At 35.8% G+C, this 14557-nt stretch overlaps 1 protein-coding gene across 1 annotated transcript; it reads right to left on the bottom strand.

Moving 5' to 3' along the window:
• Nucleotides 1-499: 499 nt before the first annotated feature.
• On the bottom strand, nucleotides 500-12950 carry LOC137406216 (uncharacterized). The gene is made up of 6 exons (XM_068092752.1): nucleotides 12839-12950; nucleotides 11472-11541; nucleotides 8678-8814; nucleotides 3435-3510; nucleotides 2351-2499; nucleotides 500-1075 (listed from the first exon to the last, which is right to left on the bottom strand). The coding sequence occupies exons 1-6, from the start codon at nucleotides 12906-12908 to the stop codon at nucleotides 939-941; spliced, it is 639 nt and encodes a 212-aa protein (XP_067948853.1). The 5' UTR covers nucleotides 12909-12950; the 3' UTR covers nucleotides 500-938.
• Nucleotides 12951-14557: the final 1607 nt, after the last annotated feature.

Below are 14557 nucleotides of genomic sequence, written 5' to 3'. Positions count from 1 at the left end.
TTTATATCAGTCATCTCTTACCTACACTGTTTATATTAGTCATCTCTTACCTACAATGTTTATTTATATTAGTCATCTCTTACCTACACTGTTTATTTATATCAGTCATCACTTACCTACACCGTTTATTTATATTAGTCATCTCTTACCTACTCTGTTTATTTATATCAGACATCTCTTACCTACACTGTTTATTTATATTAGTCACCTCTTACCGACACTGTTTATTTATATTAGTCATCTCTTACCTACACTGTTTATTTATATTAGTCATCTCTTACCTACACTGTTTATTTATATTAGTCATCTCTTACCTACACTGTTTATTTATATTAGTCATCTCTTACCTACACTGTTTATTTATATTAGTCATCACTTACCTACAATGTTTATTTATATTAGTCATCACTTGCAAAACGCTAATATAGTCCAGAAGTTGAAGGGAGACAATTATTCAGTGTTACCTTTGCCAGACTTTATACAGGTATTATTACACTGATAAAAGTGACATACTTCCGATATTCAATCAATATGATAAATAAAAATACAATAAACAACATATTTGCTAATTATTGATGATTTCCGATCCACTAAAGTTCTGAATAATTGATGGCTTTACCTATAGGCTACCATGAACTACTACTAAATTCTGAATTTCAACTTTTGTTTGCAAGTAAAAATGAGCTCTCTACCAACAATTCTACATATATAATGGCTTCTAGTCACTTTGGATAATTGAATAAAGAAAACAAAAAAGAAAGGAAGAAATAATGGCAACTCATTTTTGATTTGATACCAAACACAAGCTCCATCTTCCTTTATGCTACCAACTTACCCTAAGAAGCTTTCTGATTACATAATATACATACATAATATACAGTATATAAAAACTGAACTCGGTAAAAAAGCTACTGGTTGTTTATACTAGCTTTGTGGTCTTATTGCCAACAGGGAGAGCTGTCGATGAAGCGATGGTGACAGATGTCAACTCCAAACATAGTGCCTGGTGGAACTCTGTAAGTGTATACTCTTCCACTAAAAGGCACCAACCATGTATATTTCTTGCAGCTTGTTCCTGCCAAGAGAAAGTAACTGTTGGTAAAACTTTTATCATAAGCAGTCATTGAAAACTTAAAGACCAAGGTGTAAATTCACAACTAAAACATGACTACATTGTATAAGAAAGAAAAGTATACTACTTATATACTATGTCGTAAATTGTATAAATTGTCTATTATATTTTTTATTACTTACCAGTAATCACAAAGTTAGTTTGTATTATATTTATTGTAATATACTTATATGCTAGATGCTATCATTAATTAAATCTACTGTAGATATCTACCCAAAAGCCTGACAAGCTAGTTGAAACATTGAATGCCACCCTCTAATTGAATGCCACCCTCCAATCAAATGCCACCTCCCAATTAAATGCCACCTTCTAATTAAATGCCATCCTCTAATTAAATGCCACCCTCCAATTGAACGCCACCTCAATTGATCGCTACTATAGGAAAAGGATTAAAAAATAAAGCGTCATGGTGTTCAATAAAAGGTTTTACAGTATATTATTTATCGACTATATTGTTAAACTCTGATTTTGGAAGCCTTCTTAAAACCGTGGCACTGGAGAAATAATATGGGTAATTTAGATGCTTTCTAAAAAACTACCCTCTACAAGTTTCAAACACGTGACATTTAGCAATGTATACTAATACCCTAACAACTGCACCAATCCAGCCACTATACAGATTTGTAAAATAATCTTTACCATGATAAGATCGGTATTTTGTGACGTTACAAAATTCTCACACGAAGGAAGTGTCATTCACAGCAGGCTCACATTGGCCTATTACATGCCCAAAAGTAGCCCACTTCAGGCAATGCCAGGCTCAAGTGATCATCTTGGAGTTAGCTGTTTCTGCATGAATGTGCTACAATTTATCTGATTAAAACTTAAGAGTCCGTCTTTGCAAGCATTAGTAACAAATGTCCTCAATGGATTTTTGTCGTAAAATAATTTGCGTTGAAAATGAAAGACTTCTCGAGCATCCCAGGGCTCAAAGCTAGTTATTAATGAATACTACATGTTTTGAGAGAAATTAGGCGTTGCTATAAAGGAAAATAGGAACGCAAAGTATACAAGCACAAATAAGTGGGCATTTATTTCATAAAATGAGAGTTTTTGTTATTAATAGGCCAAAAGGTTATGAAAACATTAATAACAGCAGTTCCAAAGAGTATACAGTAGTACTAAATTAACTACGGGTGTAATTTGAATGGTGTCTTTATAAAAGTCGAGTAAAAGAAGAGACAGGGGCTGAAAGTATTTGGAGGAGTGATGACATACTTGGCACAGCCCGAAATACTCCAGCGTCGTTAATACATGCAGAACCTTTGCAGAGCTCTACTGTCGCTTCATCAAGTAGTCTCACCAGTTTACGCCCCAGGTGGCACTTTTTATTGCTGAGGCATCTACGAGTTACATCGACGTATGTCCTGTAAAAAGCAGCTATCTCCTAGTGTTTTAATGAATTGCTATGCACTAGTACAATTTTGAAATATTGTACCAACAGAAATGGATACTGGACTATGAGGAAGTAGGTATATGAACCATGAAGTGGATAGTAGACCATAAGGAAGTAGATATATGAACCATGAAGTGGATAGTGGGTCATGAAGAAGTAGATATATGAACCATGAAGTGAATAGTGGACCATGAAGAGCCTGTAGATATATGAACCATGAAGGGGATAGTGGACCATGAGGAAGTAGATATATGAACCATGAAGTAGATAGTGGACCATGAGGAAGCAGATATATAAACCATGAAGTGGATAGTGGACTATGAGGAAGTAGATATATGAACCATGAAGTGGATAGTAGACCATGAGGAAGCAGATATATGGACCATGAAGTGGATAGTGGACCATGAGGAAGTAGATATACAAACCATGAAATGGATAGTGGACCATGAGGAAGTAGATATACAAACCATGAAATGGATAGTGGACCATGAGGAAGTAGATATAAACCCTGAAGTTGATAGTGGACCACAAGGATGTAGATGTATGAACCATGAAGTGGATGGGGACCATTAGGAGATAGATATATGAAGACTACAGGAAATTCTAAGAGACAGCAAGGAAGAGACTAGTCTGGAAATTATAGATTATACCAAAATAAAAAACAGTCATTGTGGTACTGACACACTGCTTTAGAGGTGATAATAAAACCACATCTTTGAAAACTACAGTAAGCTATCTAGCGTACTGCAGTTCATTCTAAAATTACAATTCCACAATAAGTGGTAGTAGGTGATGTTATGAAAAGAAATCGAGAAAGTACAAGCTCTCCGTCTTTGCGTCATCGTGACCTCACATGACATCGCCATGAGTTTAACAAAAATAGAAGCTGCCAGGGTTCTTACTCACCTGTCTGGTCCACAGATAAAAGAGGATGCTGCCGTGGTAAACACAGGTCGGAAGCATGCAAAGATTTCATGACATTCTACAAAATGAAACACGATGTAACCATGCTTCTGTACTAACATGGAGTACAAACATACATAAGGAGCTTTGGACACTCACACGACGAAAACAATGATAATTTATGTTAATAATAAATATAATATTATGTTTGTTATTAAACTAATAATGTGGATTATTGGCAACAAGTGCATCAGAATGGTCCCATATGCCAGTGCAGAGTAAAGACCCTCGACTAAATCATGAGTGCAAGACATCGCTATACCACAAGTACTGTATGTGCATACCTGCCAACTCTCACGCATTGGGCGTGAGACTCGCGCAATCACCCCAAAGAAAAAATGAAAATGCGTGGGAAATGCGTGAGAATTCTGCCCCAATTTCCCCAATTTTATATACATGTATACTATCATTGATACATCAATTGCCCCAAAACCAAATCTCACGCATTGCCCCACTCTTGGGTTGGCAGGTCTGAGTATGTGGTAACTCTACATCCTGGTTGTGATATACATCGCACAGAGTCTGTCCAAGGAATTATCTGTGTGGGTTAATAACTCCACCAACAGTGTACTTGTGATAATTTATAACCTGTATTAAGAGATTGAAATTATTATCAAACAGATATAGTAACTTACTACATAACATAACCTAGTAACTTAGTACATAACATAACCTCGTAACTTAGTACATAGCTTTGTAACTTAGTACATACTTAGCCTATCACTACAACTAGTAGAGCCAGCTAACGATGTTCCTAACTAACCATTCAGAATTTCCATCCAACATGCAATCCACATGTAAATACAAATGTTATGTAGCCCAGAACTATACTCGCATATCGAATCATTGTCGAAGGAAGCCCGTTTTATTTTGGGATCTGTGGTTCACAACATCTCTTTCATACAACTACCATCGCTAATTCCACAAAATGTTAAGAGGTCAAGTCATGCTAATGTGCTGAATGTGTGCCGCCGGCCTTACAAGTCTGATGCTTCAACCGCATAGACGGAAGAGAACTTTAAGTGCAGCTGATGCATCAGGTGCAGTGCGTCTTGTGACAAGCTGTTGTTTGCTCGCCCGCTTGACGGGGGGACAACTCCGCAAAATGAACAGTTTGTCAAGACAGGCTAACTTACATGTAGGACAAGTTAGTTCATATTTTTCAAGTCTCTGGAATCAAGTCAACATGAGACTCGATAGCTGATCTTATCATATACAAGATGATGTAGTAATTCCAAAATGTATTCAGTGTAGTTCTCTCTACAGAGTTGTCTGCCACTTTTCAGAGATTCCCAAAATACTTGTTCTCTAGCAAACACATATGTTCCTGATTATCTCCGTTGCATACTGTGCACTCATTAGGTAGTCTATTTTATGTAATTCCATTCCCATCTTGAAATACATTATGGCAATGTACGCAAGTTACAAAAAACAGATGAAACCACATATACACACCGTTTATGTCTAAAAAGGACATATACACACCAACATGTATTAAAAGTGGGTTGTTTCAAATCTCCAGCAATCTGCAGCATTTTAGTCCTATTTGTCTTTTAAGTGTTTTTAAATTTAGAAATTGGCAGTCTGCCAACACTTTTTATAAGCCACTCTTTCTCTCTTACAGTGAAGGTCAGTTTACTCAAGGAAAGACGACTCTCTCTTTCTGTCTTACAGTGAAGGTCAGTTTACACAAGGAAAGGCTACTTTCTCTTTCTATCTTACAGTGAAGGTCAGTTTACTCAAGGAAAGACTACTTGTCTAAAAAATGCTGTTCGGTTAGTGCCTTTCCGCTTTTTAATATTTTCTAATGGTGAGGTTACAAATAATAAAATATTATTTATCATTCTCAAGCCATATCGACTTTATTATTTAATTTAACTCAGAAATATAGATGTAAAACAGAAAGGCCTATCTTGTCCATTTTTTCTTACGCTACTTCAAGCTGGTATCCCTTTGTATCAAAAATTGATCAAAAAACTACAACGCTTTCAAAAATCATTATTTAGAGTTATGCTACCTGATATGGACAATTACGATCAGCGTCTAAAATAATTAATGCCCTTATTGGTGAGGAGCTAAATGTGTTGTTAGATATTTGTTGTTTAAAATACTCAAATCGTATTTTCAATCTGCCTGACTATCCATTGCATTACTACTTCCCCAAAACCACTACACCCTTAAACCAGACACCAACACCTTACCAATTTACATTGTAAAACAGAGTTATACAAAAAGAGCTTTTCCTCTCAATAAAAATAATTTACTTGACTATTATTGTGTTGTGTTTCATGGCCTAATTTGCCTTAAACATCATTAATTGGTGTATATAAAGTTAATATCTATCTTTCTAAACACGGCCATGAAAGGGCTGGCCTCAAGACCCAACAGTAAAAGAACAGCAATGCCGAATGGTTTGATCAGTATTAAGTTAAATAGTTAGGGAATAGATAAATAATCAATTAACAATATTATTTAAATAATTTGTCAGATAGTACTCAAATAGTTCAAAGTCAACATTTGCGTAGTTAACTGCCAGCTAACTTGCATTAACAACAACAAATAAACTAGATCAGAGATTCCCTCAACATCTAGTATCTCCCTCTATGATGACATGAATATATTATTATCTAGCCTGCTTTTTACCTGCTGTCATTGTTAGCCCAAGTACTTGTTGGGAAGACGTTGATAGCAATTCTTAACCATAATCAAATGAATGTCAAAAATTACTGAAATATTATAGTTTGTTATTTTTTATTTTTATCTGTAGCAGCGACACTGCATAGCCTAGCTACAACTGGTTGAGCTATGGCCGGTCCAACAAAGTGGTGACAACTCCAAGTACAAGCTTTACACAGCTACTCTCTATCATAATAGTAAGAGCTTGAGAAAATATTCCAGTTTTAAGCCATTACATTTGATTTATGTAATACCCTAGGACACTTATGTATTCGCAGCATCTAACTTTCGCGTTTTCGCGGTGTCATCCTCTCGCGAAAATTTAATGAGCAAAACTAAACTATCATAACGAACGAGCGAAAACGCGAAGTTAAATAGCTTTGTTCATTGATATCCACAATAAAATCGTAATATTATAAATGCAAGCAACTTTCGTCTGCGGTTAGGATAGATGGGAAATTTCTGGTAAACTCATTATAGCTAATACACCAACTGAGCAGCATGGCAAAGCAATATCAGTTTAGTCACCGAATTTGTAACTGATGAGGATGAAAGTCTGGTAGGTGAAGTCGTAAAATTGAAGAATAATTACTGTAGTGATGAATTTTATTACCATCCAAAAACAATATCCACCCTCATCAGGTCCAACCACATTATCTCTTTCACTGCCAATCATGTACAAATTCGTTACCGGCCTAGTGCCAGCCATTTTACCGAAATTGCCGATATTGCTTCATGATATGTATACAGTATTTTTCAAGTTCTACTTTAATTATCTGTATAATCACGAAAATCTAAACTGGCTATTATGTCATCAACAACTAATTACCTGTTTTATGACTCGCGCGGGGTAGTTAATGAACTCACAGAACAATGTTCGTTTTTAGATTAGAAATTCTCAAACAAAAGTTTAAAATTGCTTCGTTGTTTTAGGCTGATTTTATAGAGAAATCTTCGGACAACACAGTCAATTTCATAAAACACTTAAAGACCGTGGGTTATGTGGTCAACAAATAATAAAATCAGGTTACCAGACAATTGCTGAGAAAGTCAGAAAATGCGTTTATGCCAGTGGCCCCTAGAAAACGCATAAATGCGTTTATGGCAGCGTAAGGGTTATACAGTTTTGGTTGTGAAGTTGGTTGTTACCTATCTATTTTCTTCTTTTTGGGATTCGAGTGTGAAAGTCACGGCGGGAGGGACCTATACGTCATTGATAGTCTAAGAAACAAATGGCAGCAAGTGATCAAATTGAATTGTCGATCTCACCCACACATTTCAACCTGTGGTTTACAAATACGAACTATTCCCAAATTGAATTTTTTTCTTATTAGTGAACTGGACCTGAGGAATGTAATGTTTTTTCCACTGCATTTATTTTCACACCACTATATTTTCGCACTCATCAGAGCTGCGAAATTAAGTTGCAGCGAAATTTTACTCTGTGTGCTACTCACGAAACTAAATACTAGCGAAATATAAGTGTCCTAGGGTAATACAACATAATATGTAATTATATATAATTACATTGTATATAATTACGTTATATATAATGATATAATGGTTCTAATTATAATTAAAAGTATAATTATATACATTATAATGATACAACAATGCATATTTTTTGGATATGTTATACATGTAATGTATAACATATCCGAAAAATCTCCCCCACTCCCCCCCTCCCCCCCCCCCCCCCGAGTAAGCTCGTTTGCATAGTTGCCTTTCTTTTTCTGTATTTTTGGTTTACATAGAACTATATGATTTTGGTAGTTTTGCGAATAATATGTTTTACATATAGTTTCAAAGTTTCAAGCTGATTGGTGATTAGCTGTTGTGATCACGTCGAAATACCACGAGCACTGCTAACCGATCGAGAAATGAAAAATGGCTGCCAAAAGAACATAATTTTCAAATGACTCCCTGATTGACATTCTTAATAATGAGGGATCAAAAATAGACAAAACTAGAAAGTCTTTTCTCTTCAACAACAAGAGCTTTACACTAAAACTATGAGTTTTTCTATTCATAATAAATATACACACTCTGATTTACCGTACATCAACCCTTATGTTTGTTCAGTTACTTCTAAAACATCACTTCTTTGAAAGAGTGTAAAAAAATTATTTACTGTATTTGAGTTTTGTTTTTTTCATTGAGTTCTACAAGCTTGGAGCTGTAATATTATGTTTAGTTCAAAAGGAGTTGTGCTCTCTTCTAAATGATATTCAGTTCAAAATGAATTGTATTATTCTAAGTGCTTTTACAGTCGATGGAAAGATGTTAATATGGTCTTGGATCAAGGGGCTTGCTTATGTATAAACAAGCTTTAAAGTGTTTATTTGCATTACATACCTATAATACAATTGTACTGCAGTATGTTTAGTGCAACATTTTAATGCAGTACTGCACAAGAGCATTGCAGATTTGCGTTATCCTTCTACACTGGTAAGGTGCCTTCCAGTTCTCACCCCTTACCACATACATTGTCATACTACACAATATCTTACCATCTTTCTGGTGAGGGACATCACCTAGACACCCCTCATAGTCAAGCTTGTTAATAGCAGTTCGAAGCTGGGCTATAGCGTAGACTGAGTCCTCAACCCTGCACTCTTCTATCACATGTATCAGCGCTTGCTCAGCCCTAAACAGTAAGTCACCTATTTTAGAGTTAACAGAGTTTTATTAAAGCCCATAAATTATATATGAATACAAAAATTATATATGTACAGATATATAATATACCGATATATATACCAGTATACCGATATATATCAGTATATATACCGATATATATACTGGAGTATATATATGTACTGGAGTATATATATACTGGAGTATATATATTCTGGAGTATATACATGTATATATATATACTGGAGGCTAATGGCTAAAATCTCTGAATAATGTGCTGGAGAAAACCCAATATGGGTACCAGTTTAAGAGTGGCACCAAGATAAACCACTTCTTCTACATAGATGACATTAAGCTGTACGCTAAGAAGGAAAGGGACATTGATTCTCTAATACAGCTTACTCAAGTATACAGCAAGGACACCGGAATGACCTTCGGTATTGAGAAATGTGGAAGGCTAATTCTCAAGAAAGACCATTCTGTGCACACAGATGGCCTAGAAATGCCAATTGGTACCATCGAAGATATAAAAAAGAGTGCAAGTACTTGGGGATTATGAAAGGCATCATCAACCATGAAGCCGAAGTACGGCACAAAACCATTACCGAATACAATAAACGCGTTCAGCAGGTCCTACAAAGTCAGCTCAATGCCAGGAATCAAGTCATGACAATAAATACCTACGCACTGCCAGTAATAAGATACCCAGCAAACAAATAAAGTGGACTGAGGAAGCTATCAAGGAAACTGATATAGCAATTCACAAACTGCTTACGATGCATGGAGCGCTCTACCCAACATCTGCTACTACTAGATTGTATCTCGATAGGAAAGATAGGGGTAGTGAACTCAAAGGTATGCAGCGGACAGTGAAAAAGGAAGAACAAAGCATTAAAGCGTATGCAGCCTCCATGGCCTCCACAGATGAGTTGCTAGCTGAATTTCAATCGGCTGCTCTGACAATGGAGCTTCGCAGTGATGGTGAGGAACTTGACTGGCACATGCAACCTCTTCATTGTACTGACCACCAACAAATATCTAAGGTTTGCGATCTCCACCAGGTATATATATGGCTGAAAAAGGGGAACCTAACGACCAATACAGAGTCGCTACTCATGGCAGTCCAGAAGCAAGTGCTAGCTACAAGGCAACTCCAAACAAAGTTCTATCACAATAGAAATGATCTTAGATGCAGACTGTGCAAAGATGCACTTGAGACCATCATACACATCATCAGTGAATGCAAGCAGCTAGCCATAAACGCATACACTGAGCGGCATAACCATGTTGCAAGTGTTGTGTACAGAGGTCTATGCAATGAGTATGGCCTTAAAAAATCACAACACTGGTGAGAAGCTCCTGGTGAGGTCAATTAGAATGACCGAGCAAAGATCCTCTGAGACTTCTACATCCGGACTGACAAGCATTTCCTGGCAAACCAACCAGATATAGTGGTGATAGACAAGGAGAACAAGAGAGCTATTATAATAGATATAGCAGTACCCAATGACTACAATATAGCCAGCAAAGAAAAAGAAAAGGTAGAGAAATATATCCCTCTTGGCGAAGATATTAAAAATGCTTGGATGTAAGAACAACTGTAAATCCAGCAGTCATTGGGGTACTGGGCGCAATAAGATCTGCGCATAAAATTTGGCTTGCCGAGATACCAACAGCAATCAACTCAGGTGAGTTGCAGAAAAGTGCGCTATTGGAACAGCTAAGATCATGCGGCGAGTGCTCAAACTCCCAGGTCTCTGGTAGGAGACCCGAGTTAGAGCAGCAACTACCACCCATACGGGTTAACCGGGTTGAGGAAACAATTTTTTTATACTGTTATATATATACATATATATATATATATTTATATATATATTTATATATATATACATGAAAGTATACAAATGTATATTTTCATTGGGCAGTCCATAATCACTTTTATAAACAAAATGTTTTACATATAGTACCACAAAACAAAAATAAATGAAAAGTATAAATAGAAAGAAACATGGGAATTCCGAGACAGCTTACAAAATGTTTATAGAGATGATGCTATAGTTATTTATATTCTAGTACCATAGGCAGGTACTATAGTACAGTTGAGTGAGGTAGAATTCTCGTTTCAACTCATGTATGTTAGTGGTTGTTCCTTAATGCTTTCAAATTCTCCCCATTTCATTTACTAATTTTGCTAATGGTAAACCTGTGATAATATATTAATTTATTACTATAAAAATGTGTAAAAATTATTGAAATAAAGGTGTCATTAAAAATAATGATGTTTACACACATCATTTTAAAAATATCATCACACACTCTATTTTTAAGCGATTTTGCGTGAGGCTATAATATTTTATAGACAGAAAGCTTTGTATAAGTAAAACAGGTCAAACTCTTAGATATAACTATTGTTGTGAAAACATGCAACATATATTTTCAGTAATTATTCAGATGCAATTTAGAGGTTATTTCAACTTTCCAATTTAAGCTTGAGAAAGCACACCTCTATATTATAATAAAACCTGCCAGTTTTTAATGATGACAAAAAGGTGCTTGCCAAGTCTGAATGTGTAGATGTGTATAACATCAGACATATATCTATTCACAAAGATTAGACCATGTAATCTTGATTACTAATCAGTTCTTGAGAGATGGTTGGCTACTTACGTGTAGCAGTTCTCAGAATGGTTGGGGTCAAAGGTTTGAAGGAGTATTCGCAGTTCCTCTTCGCATCGGTCTATAATTTATGAAAATAATTCTCCATAAATAAATTGTTGATGGTCTGGAAGCGAATCATAATTTTTTTCAACCAAATATAACAGATTATTCATGATTGCTGCAGTCATAAATAACCATCTAATGGAGCGCGTGTCAGTTTGTCGTAGCGACTGCCACCCACTGAGGTGACATGTTGGAACGGTTCTTGACACCTGCATAGCATATCTGGTACGATACCAGCGACTGCCACCCACTAAGGTGACATGTTGGAACGGTTCTTGACACCTGCATAACATGCCTGGTACGATACCAGATGCCAAACAATGTCTATATATATACACACACACGCCGCTTTAATGAGAGATATCAAGTCACGCTGATAGCCAAACTGCGATTATAAAAAATTGAATATCAAATTTTCGCATACATCTACTTTGATGTCAGATAGTATCTATCTATGTGGTATTGTAACATTACTGTGATTTCATTTAAGTCTTTGCTTAAAAACAAGTGAACTAGACCTTATCTACCCCTATGCTGAGTTATTGAGCTAGTAATTGAATATGTGCATACTTTGTTTATTTTCCTGAACTTGTCATTGAATAATGATCAACAACCTTTGCTCAAATTTACCTGAAATATTATGTATAAATACATATATAGTACTTGATTTTAGTTTTGCATCTACCAATATTTTATTACCAGATATTATTATTATATTTTATTATTATCTTAATACCTCGCAGCAAAATGAACAATGTAAACACGTATATAATAACAAAACTTTGCCATTTTTTGTTTTTGTCTCAAGTTCTAATTTGTTCTATACAGCATTGACCGTAGCCTGTTTTGACGAACTATTGTTTTTGCAGAGTTGTTCCTGTTGTTGCCTAAGTTCTCAAGTTCTACTACAGTTTACCGCAGAGACTGGTCGCTGGTTAAACGTTGTAATCTTATTTTTTTCTACATAAATCTTTGAGCGAAATTTGTTATGAATACCAATGGAGCGACCGACATAACATCGCAACCTAGCCGCATAGACGGAAGAGAACAACTCCCTATAAGTGCAGCTGATGCATCAGGTGCAGTACATCTTGTGACAAGCTGTTGTGTTGCTCTCCTGCTCGACGGGGGAACAACTCCGCAAAAACAACAGTTTGTCAAGACAGGCTACATCGACCGGTGTATATAAAGTTAATACCTGTTTATCGTGTTTTTATTTAGATTTATATTTATTGTAATAAAAATATAATCACAATGTTGTGGACATTTAAGGTAAAGTGAACAAGGAAATGATCACTATAAAGCTGACTTACCATTTCTGGCGCCGTTAGAAATGACACAATTGAGGCAAAATACGACTAAAATGGTGGAGAGCACCTGCATGATGATGTCAGTCTTTGTCCCAGCTTCAGGGTGAAGTGCACTTACCGGGCAGATGCCAACAGTTAAGTATCATAAAAGCAAGACAGACTGAAACTGTCACCTCAGTGTTACCAAGACAACGACTAAGCTGGCATATATCATACGAGTGGGCCTTGAGATGATGCATACTTCAGACATGATTTACATCTCAAAGTTAACTTGAGGTGAGGATATAATCTTTGGCTACAGTCCAAAAAGGGAAGCAGTACTTCAGTTAAGCACAGATTAGATTTCAATTATGTAGATATGAAAGCTGGAAACACAAGTTCTTGACCGCTAGCATTAGCTTTTCTTTCCATTGTATATAGTTTGGTTTATCTGGTAACTGTAGAGAAAGTTTGCTTTTTGTAGCAGATCTGACTTTGCTGTCTATGGTATATACAACTCTTACCTTACCGTACATAGTATTAACAGCTCTCACCTTACTGTACATAGTATACACAGCGCTCACCTTACTGTACATAGCATATACATCTCACACCTTACTGTCCATACCAGTACTGGTATGGATTGTGTTACTCTAAAACTAACCATAAGCTTGCAGTGTCCAGTTTATGAAACATATTGCCTGAGAACATGCGTGCAAAGTATTTTGTCCTTGACATTGCTAGATACTTATAGATGTTAAAAAGGTTGCAATAAAACTAGATTCTTTGTTAAAGGTTGACTTGCAACAAAATTCACATTACAGTTATTTGGTATCATAAGATTCACCATGTCTTACTCTGTTGTGTTGTAGGTGCAAAATATATGGAAATGTGATAACAAGCTCTTAAAAGCTCAAAAACGAACAGTTAATCGCAGCCACACAAGACCGCAGTAGTTTGGATTCGCTTTCCAAAACGGCTCAAATGGGATGTAGTTGTTACAGGATGGTTTCTGTTTACACTTTCATGCAACCTCATTCGTCGAAATATTTTCACAAATATACTTCACGCATTCAATAAAACCATGTCTATTGTTTTTACGCGTCTGTTTTATCGTCATTGTAATGCTGTCACTTTTAGCAGTGATATCTTATAACTTACCGTAAAAAATCGTTGAACTTTTTAACCTTACCGCGAAGGAGTATATATCATTGTCTGATAATCATGACGAGCCTGTTGGTTACCTGTGATAATCGAAAAGAGCTGCAAAAATTATTTGCGAAGTATTGGGTCACATGATCAGATTACGACTTGCCGATTAGACCAAACCGAAACAAAACTGTAAAGTAGCGAGCATCTATATTTGATACGGGGTCTTCGGTAAAACCCGAAGTGTTTGTCATAAACTAGTGCTACAATAGGTTTTATATTGAGCTTTTTATTGGCCTTTCAATTCACATGAAAAAATACGTGATAAGACGATAACCAAACTAGAATGACTACATCAGATAAATAAACAGACTCCAATCTACGGCGGTTTTTCGTTTTTGAGCTTTTAAGAGCTGGTAATCACATTTCCACGTATTTGACACCTACAACACAACAGAGTAAGACATGGTGAATCTTTTGATACCAAATAACTGTAATGTGAATTTTTCTGCAAGTCAACCTTTAACATATACTTTTTAATAAAAAGTTTTTGTTATTTCGATCAGTTTTGTAGTCTTATGAAAAAACCTAAAT

This window comes from Watersipora subatra, chromosome 10, assembly GCF_963576615.1.
Source record: "Watersipora subatra chromosome 10, tzWatSuba1.1, whole genome shotgun sequence".
In the NCBI taxonomy this organism is placed as follows: Eukaryota; Metazoa; Bryozoa; class Gymnolaemata; order Cheilostomatida; family Watersiporidae; genus Watersipora; species Watersipora subatra.
Note: the sequence above shows the minus strand (reverse complement) of the source record. Positions and strands in the feature narration are given on the sequence as shown.

Bases quoted from the DNA above. Each gene is read 5' to 3' on its own strand.
- LOC137406216 (XM_068092752.1), bottom strand. From the start codon at position 12,908: ATGCAGGTGCTCTCCACCATTTTAGTCGTATTTTGCCTCAATTGTGTC. The intron at 8,815-11,471 runs GTAAGTAGCCAA...CTTACTGTTTAG, and splicing joins CATTCTGAGAACTGCTACAC to GGCTGAGCAAGCGCTGATAC. The intron at 1,076-2,350 runs GTATGTCATCAC...TTCTCTTGGCAG, and splicing joins AGTATTTCGGGCTGTGCCAA to GAACAAGCTGCAAGAAATAT.